Source organism: Ostrea edulis, chromosome 7 (assembly GCF_947568905.1).
Source record: "Ostrea edulis chromosome 7, xbOstEdul1.1, whole genome shotgun sequence".
Lineage (NCBI taxonomy): Eukaryota > Metazoa > Mollusca > Bivalvia > Ostreida > Ostreidae > Ostrea > Ostrea edulis.
The window spans coordinates 51,438,180-51,447,535 of record NC_079170.1 but is presented as its reverse complement, the minus strand read 5'-3'; the positions used below and the strand labels follow the sequence as shown (position 1 = coordinate 51,447,535).

General features: G+C 36.8%; 1 protein-coding gene across 1 annotated transcript; it reads right to left on the bottom strand.

The window, feature by feature from the left end:
• Positions 1 to 1,080: 1,080 nt before the first annotated feature.
• On the bottom strand, positions 1,081 to 5,085 carry LOC130048237 (C-type lectin domain family 17, member A-like). Its single transcript, XM_056144684.1, has 3 exons — positions 4,818 to 5,085; positions 1,410 to 1,610; positions 1,081 to 1,309 (listed from the first exon to the last, which is right to left on the bottom strand). The coding sequence occupies exons 1-3, from the start codon at positions 4,906 to 4,908 to the stop codon at positions 1,098 to 1,100; spliced, it is 504 nt and encodes a 167-aa protein (XP_056000659.1). The 5' UTR covers positions 4,909 to 5,085; the 3' UTR covers positions 1,081 to 1,097.
• Positions 5,086 to 9,356: the final 4,271 nt, after the last annotated feature.

Genomic DNA, 9,356 nt, shown 5'->3' with positions numbered 1-9,356 from the left:
GTCTATTGATTTGAACTGAGTTTAAAATGCATCGGTCAAGGCCACGCCATACAATTGATGTCATTTCCGGTTTTAAGTTTCCTATATGCTACAAACATAGCATAGGTATCCCAGTTGACTATTAATCAATAATTTATAAAACATAGCAAGGTGGCCAAGGACTAGTCAGCATATTGGACTTATCTACATGTAAGCCTACTTCTTTTAGTCCAATGGTGATAGTGAAGGAATATTTTTATTTGCTGTTTTACGCCCCTTCGAGAATTTGTCACTCATATTGAGACACCATCACTAGCTGTAGGTAGAGTGACACAAAATGACACTTCATGCTTGACGCTCAATGAGGTTTCTTTATCGTGACAACGCCTGTCGCCAGACGGGACATTGCTTTATTAAGGTTTCATCAGAAAGATTCGCGACTCTCATTTCTGAATGACGAACGTTTGTCGAATAAACACTTTCTACCTACTTTTCCGTCTTCTGTTTGACGTTGTCAAGTTCCGAACGAGGCACACACACACACACGGGATCCGATTACCAAGCGAACGATTTCACCACTAAACCATTACGACTAATAAAACTTTAAGTATCAATAGAAAATTGCTACACATACAATCTAAACAAAACATAAGAAAATAAAACAATCCTCAGGTATATAATAAACATATGTCTTAGTGGAAAATGTTGTGTTTCAATGCTGTACTACATGCACGGATCCTAAAATACAGCAATAAATTTCAGTGAACAGGCTTGTGTAGATTTTATGGAATCCTTTATGTGTCATGATTTTGTTTGTAATATTTTATTTGACTCTCAGTAAACTCTTTCCTGGTGGTGTAAAGAGTTTATACTATCAGTATGGTGACAGTGTCCAGGCAGAATACACGACCACAATGTCTGAGCATGAATTATCAAGTTTGTAAGATAACAGTTATGGCTTTCATGAGAGGAACGTGATAATATATAATGATATATATGTCTCCAAAGGTACATGTAGTACCACTTCCCCTAATTCCAACACTTGTATGCGGTTCTATTTATATGCTATCTATTCAAACCATTAACAACATCAACGATCAATCCAAAATAGTGTTTCCTTATTCTATTTCTTTTTCACATATACATCCATGCTCATTATTATTTTTTACATCATCCCATTTTCCTCCGTGTTCAACTCTCAACCCAATAGAGTTATAATGTCCGTTTGGTTCCCCAGGGTACCAATAAAATCGTGTAATGCGTTCACCGTTAGAGAATTTCCATTCTTCGTCAATGTTCTCACCATCAATGCGGTATTTTTGGATAGAATCTGAAAGTAAATATGCAGGTTTTTGCGTAAACATTTTGTGCAAAATATATACACACACGCAGCAAGAAAAGAAAATCAGTTCCCTCTCTTACTCATTTACCTGTCTCCTCTAATGGCAGAACCTCTACAAACTTTTGCTTTTTGTCTGTTTTTATTCTCAGTAGGTGACCTCCAGATTCCTGACAAAAATCGATAGCTTCCGACTTTGTTCTTGGTATCGTGTTGATTTTGTAACAAATTGGGGCGGCAGCATCAAAGATATATCCTGAATTATTTCCAGAGCACAGAAGATTTGCACGAGCTTTAAAAAAAATCATCTTGATGAATAATTTCATCTAGATTATTTTGCTTTGCTGTCAAACAAAATATTGGTTGACTATCTGTAGAATGCTACATTGTTCTACGTTGATAAGACATTCAGAGGCTATTACATCTACTAGTTTGAACACAGCCGTGTCATATCAACCTACAAGTATTTGATACATCTGTCTAAGTCGAAGCGTTAAGTGAATTCTTCTTATCCAAATGAGTTCTTCGTCGTCCACATTAGTCGTTATTTTTTTTTACATGCCCTAGTTACCATCCTACGCCAATTTCAACACATTCTTGACAAAAAAATTCTAGAATGAAGGGGATTGTTCTAATGAAGGACCGCACCTTCATTAAAGGGGGGAATAATGAGAATGATAGAAAATTGGATTACATACTAAAATCTTCCTCTCACAATTTTTTTGAATTTCGATTAAAAGTGACACAAAGCATCCTTAAAAAGCATATCTCACGGTGAAACAATCTGAATTAAACTGAATTGTTTCCCCGTGTGCTTACATTGCAATATGTATGCAATTTTGAACCAATTGTCAGATTTAATCATTACCTGAATATACACGATGAAAAGTGAAGATAATGAACAGAGATCGACCACTTACATCCCATGAATTTAAAACAAATTAAGAGTAGGGTCAACTCTGATCCCTGGACAAACCAGAGACGAGCGAGGTCAGGTGCCTAGAAGTAAGCATCCCTTATGCAATATATGACACTTCTGTTGAGGATTGTAACGATTTTTCTTCAGATAATTCAATCTTATTGCCTTCCGTAACCACAAAAAAGGAAATATAACAAAACCCAAACAACAATAATAATTGAATTAAAAAACACACTTTTTGAGTATAATCAAACGATATCCTGGTAAGGATTGAGCAACAATACTTTGAAAATCCAAGGAGCATGAAAGCTGCAACTTTTCAACACACTATGACAGCATGAAAGGTGAAGATAAAGAACAGTGACCAATACCATAACTCTTATGAGCAATACAAAATAAATATTTGCGCAAGCACGGACCCCTGCATATACTAGAGGTGGAATCGGGTGTCTAGGAAAGGACATCATCCCCCGTCGACCGGTCATACCCGTCGTGAGCCCTAAATCTCGATCAGGTAACCGAGTTATCCGCAGTCAAAATCAGTGTGTCATGAACGGCATAACAATCGGTATGAAGGAAGTCAGGCATCATTTGATACTATGATAAGTTTACTGGCAAACAAGATCGTTATAACGACCATAGAATTTGCGAAATGCTGACTTTAAATGAGCCTGTTGAAACCATTGACCAATCAACTTCTTTGTCAGTAGCCTGCCTCGATTTAAAAACTTACCATACGCAGAACAAGGTCTTACGTATCGAATCAGTTGAGAGATATAAACACCATATGCAGGTGATAATGGAATAATGCTACAAAAATATAGGAAGTTAACGATGGAGATGCTAAAATCATTCCGTTTGTCATAAAGTTGAGTTGTTAATTTACTGTTAATATCTATTTCCAATAAAATATCTAAGTATGAAGCAGACGTGAACGACTCTGTTACTGCAATATCATAAATGTATTTAAGATGATTACTAGTTTTATTTAGAGTAAATTAAAGTCATGCGACCATTTGGGATCAAAGTTAAGGACTGCACATTATTACTGTTCAGGATAGAGCGTTCACGATAGGTAAGCAATGGATGCTTACTCCTCCCAAGATACCTGACCCCACCTCTAGTATTACCTTGAGTTTGTGTTTATCCTATTCTCGATTTGTATTCTTTATCATTGTTCCATATCTCCACCTATGGAAGTCATTTGAATCAGGTTAGCAATATGGCCCATGGACTTCTTGTACAAAAAAGCTTAAAGGCCGAGAAAATAAGCACCGCCTTCAAATTTACCTCGTCTGTGATCCGATGTCAATCAGGAGAAATTAAGCTTCAGATTGGATACTAGAAATTGGTGGACATTTGGTTACTAGTCTTTGTGTATACCTTATTTATCTGATTTGGCGATCGAGGCGTCCGTGCAATCTTTTGATGCTTACCGCGTAAACCTGCTTGATAGGGAAACGCTTTTGGTTTTTTCATGTAGAGATAGTTATACAATAATAGTAGTAAATGTTTCATACAATAACATAAATTATAATAGAATATAATAGGTTATGCTAAGGAATTGGTACGATTGATAAAAATTATCATGTATTGTTGAATACATTTTACACGGACATCGATTTTATGCTAAACAGATTAATTATGAGTAAATATATCGTACATTAATGAAATCTTGTTTACACTCAGTTGACAATTTATAAGCATAATTCTCCCATCGAAACATGATACAAAGTTCAACTAGTCGGAAGGGAAATTATTATAAGGGTTCTTTCTTCCGTATAATGGTTGGAAAGGGATCCAGAGGAAGAACAAATTCTTCGTCTAGACCAGTTATTGAAGAAACTGTCGGGAATGTCCTGTTTTTGTAGGTCATACGTTATGGACGAGTCACGCAGACAACTTTGGTAGGCAGAGGATTCTGGTGTGCGGTCCAGAAAAACTAATTTAAACAGAATAAAACTTTCTAAGCTGTTTTTAATATATAGTCATCATGGGGCGTGGGACGATATCGTACATGAGTTGTACATAGCCAGAAAGTCTACTGCAGTACGCAGGAACTCCCGTCGGAAACTGTATGTTTGACAGTCAAACATCGTCGGATACTGGGTATCCGACGAACGAAGGCAGTCAAATGTATACAAGAAAACTTCGAATAAAGAATATTCTGCCTAAGTTTTCATTGTCTAACGTTCTCATTTATAAAAAATAACGTTATTGAGTTTTAATTTTTACGTTTGATTCATTAGATTTAATCATCAATGTTTCGATTTACCCGCACAAGAAAAATGACTATTATGAAGTTTTCAATCTTACAAAAACGCACGGGTAATGCAGGTAACACAGATAACATCCTGTGTATTTGGGACGGTATATACAAGCTAGCAGGGTTTCCTCGGGTTCGGGTCTTCACATCTGCCTTAAATTAGCTCCGCCCCGCACTTAACTTACCTGAGGAAAACCGACCGGTTGAAAAATGCGGCCTTTAAATACAGGGAATTTGGAAGCGATTTTAGTTATACTCCAATATTATATTTATGACTTGAATTATTCTAACTCTTAAAACCTTTATAACCTCACCGATAAAATCCACAGAGAAGAGTTTGTTGACAACGATGAAATATTGCCGATAGTCTCCATATGCGTCCACTTCACTGGTCCCGCTAAACATAGAACAGTTGGAACTATCTTCATCGAAAAACACCGAGAAACACTGAATGGAATGGTGACACTCGTTAAAACAGTTTGTCAAATCAGCAACGGTATGAGAAGACGCAGGCGGATTCCAAACTGTCAGGTTCTTTGTAGTACTAACTTGTCGTCGCAATACTGTATGTTGATAGGACGAACCATTCACTGCTAAAGGAATCGAAGTAAATTTTCAATGAATTTAATGAAATTGTCGAAAAATAACCAATTATTATATTTCATCATTTATAACACCTACATGCACCACCATCAGAAATTAGTGATAATATCGTTGCCAACTCGAAGAGCATCGCGACTGCAAAGATATCTTTAGAAAGATATTTCGCTGGATTTGCTTCCAACTTGACGCAGTGCAAAAATAATTAAATCCCAACAATGATGTCAATTAAGAATTAAATTTCCAATTTTCTAGAACACAATGAAAGCTCATCACACTGTTTAGTGAGATGTGTACGTTAATTTATTTTCCATATAACAGTAAACAAAGGAAAACTACCATGGACTTTGAATCTTTTGTAAAAAAAAATCATGTAGGTATTTCACAGATGATCTAACATCAATACTGAGGATCCGAAGTCCAATAGTCAATGATTGTTCTGTTTTCATCAGTGTGAGACATCATTAACGTATCCCATCAGTTGATTGTTGGATGGAAAATCAATTTTGTTCATATATCCCACCTCTGGCATATCCAGGGGGTCCGTCTTTGTCCAACTCTCTATTTTGCATTGCTTGTAGGAATTATGAGATTGATCACTCTTCGCTATATCTCTTTCATAAATGGCATGAAACATTAAACGCGTACTCTAATACCTGTAAAATAAAATAAAAACCCAGATCGTTTCTAATAGAGAATTTGTCGGACAATTTAGGGCCAGGTTAGTCATATTTCCTGAGTATACACACAACATCCTACTCTTTCATCAAATCAACAATACAATAGGTTGATATTTCATCTCACTAACTACTCAAAACTTGATCAAACATTGCTTTCATCCTCGCAGATAAACAACAAAATACATTAAGATAAATTAATACCTACAAATGTAAGTGTACACAGTTTGTGTTATTTATCCTCTGTAAGGCAAAGATTACGAACTGTGTTTAATCTCATAACTTCCACAAGGAATACCAAATAAAACGTTGGGCAAACACGGAACCCTGGATATACCAGAGATGGGATTAGGTGCCTAGGAAGAGTAAGCTTCCCCTGTCGACTGATCACACCCGCCTTGAACCTTATGCCTTGATCAGGTAAACGGAGTAATCCGTAGTCAAATTCAGTGTGTCAAGAACGACCTAACAATCGGAATGCAACACGTCAAACAGAATTTAAACCAATGAAAGGTTATATGGGCAAACTATGTTATTATAACGACCACAGAATTTGCGAAATATTTACTTTAAACAAGACAGCTGAAATCCCTGTAACATCAATTTCTTTGATTTTATGGTGCATCCCTTGGGGGTCCGGACAAGAATAGTTCCTCAGTATCCCTTGTTTGTCGTAAGAGGCGACTAAATGAGGTTGTCATTAGGATTCGACCGCAAAAACTGAGGTCCCGTGTCACAGCAGTTATGACATGATACAGATCACTAAATTTTGCAGCCCTTCATCAGGAATGGTGAAGTCTACATATGAGTGAAATATTCTCGAGTGGGACGTTAAACAATATGCAATCAACCAACCATTCTGTGTGCTCATGTGTATTTGCATGTGTGTCTGCGCTCTCATACTTATCAGGATGTATATCACGCCACATATTTCATATAATTTATAATATCTTCTATTTTAGGTCATCGGTTTTCGTCCTTCGTGCGTTAACAATTGAACATTTTTAACTTCTTGATAATCACCAGTCCAATTCTTTTCAAATTTGATATGCAGTATTTTTGGGACAAGGGGGACATAAATTGTAAATATCAAGTCTCCAGCACCCCTGGGGCCCTAGGGGTGGGGCAAAAACTGCCCAAAATTGACCAATTTTCAAAAATATTCTTCTCAAGAACCGCACACATGTAAGAAAAACTAAATGCATGGTGATGAAGAGCAGGACGGCCTCTACCACAATCGTAAATTTCATAATCCCCGGGGTAGAGTTTCTGAGCCCAGAGCGGGGCCAAACTTGGTATATAGTGTTTATGTGTAAAACACTTAAATAACATCTTCTTTAGTGCTGTTGATACTATTTGAAACTAAATAAATATTTAGAACGAGCAGGTGACCCTTTACCAAAATTGTAAATTTAATGATCCCAGGGTTAGGGGTTTTGGTATCAGAGTGGGACCAAAATGGTCAGTTATTAAACATGTGAACAATAGAGAAATTTAACTGTTTCTTGATAACAATCATTCCAATTCTTTTCATATTTGGTATGAAACATCTTTGGAACAGGACTGGAATTTCAGGATTCCTGTACCCCTGGGGCCTTAGGGGCGGGGCAAAAACTGTCCAAAATTTACCAATTTTCAAAAATCTTCTCAAGAACTGCACATATGTAAGAAAAACCAAATCCATAATGATGGAGAGCAGGAAGGCTTCTACCAAAATTGTAAATTTCATGATCCCCGAGGTAGGGGTTCTGACCCCAGGGTGGGGCCAAACTTGGTATATAGTGTTTACATGTAAAACATTTAAATAACATCTTCTTTAGTGCTGTTGATACTAAATTGAAACTAAATGGATAGAGCAGATAGTCGGTCACCAAAATTGTATATTTGATGATTCCTAGAGTAAGGGTTTTGACCGGGGGGGGGGGGGGCAAACTTAGTGTATGGTATTTATGTGTAAGTTTACTGATACTGTATGAATTCTAAATGCATAAGTAGGAAATGCAGAGAAGAATGTACCAAAATGGTGAATTTCAATCAAAACCCAGGGTTATGACTTTAGAATGAGTCTAAATCAGTCATATGTTTTGATGTTTTAATGTTAATACACCTATTATTTTAAGCGTTTCATCAGTGTATGCACTTTTGAAGGCAGTTAAGCTTTAAGAACATATCTTGTTTTATACTGTTGCTGAACATTAGAATTTAGCTTAGATATTCAGAACAGGAAAGTTTTTTCTAGATTTCATAGCCCTTGGAAGTAGTGATACTTTTTCACGAGTATTCAGGTGACCGATAAGGCCTGTGGACCTCTTGTTTAAAAGATATCTAATAATCTTTATAAGATGTCTCATATAATTTAATAATTAATATGATTGATTAACGTCCCTCACGAAAATATTTCACTCATGTGGAGGCGTAACGCATTAATATGATATCAATAATTGAATTAAATGCGCGCAACAATTCAATTAAAGAGAGCAATAATTCAATTAATACCCGCATGAATTCATTTAATGCTTGCAATAATTGAATTATTGCTCTCTTCAACTGAATTGTAGTGCGCATCAATTCAATTAATGCGCGCAATAATTGAATAACAATTCAATTATAGCGCTCATCAATTCAGTGGTATGATTAATGCTATCAACAATTCAATTAATGTGCGCAATAATTCAGAATTGAAGATATCATTAATTAATTTTAAAAAGAATCCGCCTGATAGATAAAAACCACAAAAAAATGGCTGTAATAACAGTCCATGACTCATTGCAGTGAATAACAGACATAAGCGACGTTTACCAATTCATTATATAACAGCAATAACACATTCGAGATATACTGAAATGGACAATATCGGCCGCATGTGAAAATTTTGTGGAGTAACTGGGGTGTCGCCCAGTGAGCCAGTTTAACTTAACTTGTAAGGGGTACACTGGGGGAGGGGGGCGAGTAAAACATTCAGTGCCCAGACCTGAACGGACACCAGCGTTCTAAGGAAGTAAGCGAGACCCGTCCTTCTCACCCTGTCTCCTGCAGTGCTACCTGGTATGTACATTATCATGTTGGACATAAGCCCCTAACATGCATCAGACTGTAGCATCCCCTCACTGAAGTGAGGTGGATGTGGCCCCAATCGTCCCCGGTGGTGGCCCCACTATTAGTTTACCTGTTTTAACTTGTACGACTTTTAGTACTGTAAATTGCCCCCTGATTTAGAAGAAGGTGGGGGAAACAACCTGGTTTTGGAGCAGAAACAGTCATCACATACCATTACTGACTCCCCAGTTCGGCCACAGACATTGGAACAATGTCCCCCACAAAAAACTTGTAGGATTAAAAACTGAGTGAAACTCAAAATACAATAAAGAGTTACATGGATAAGAATAAGTCATTTGACCAAAACCACAGTACTTGAACCTGAAGTTGCACAAAAATTACAGTAAACGCACAATTGACAAACAGCAGCAAGCACGAAATGTTAAATTACTTGTGCGGCGGGTAAGAAAAACCTTGACGTTTGAAAAAAAAATATTCCAAGGCCGCTTGAATATTGTTGAGAAATAATTGATTTCCCAG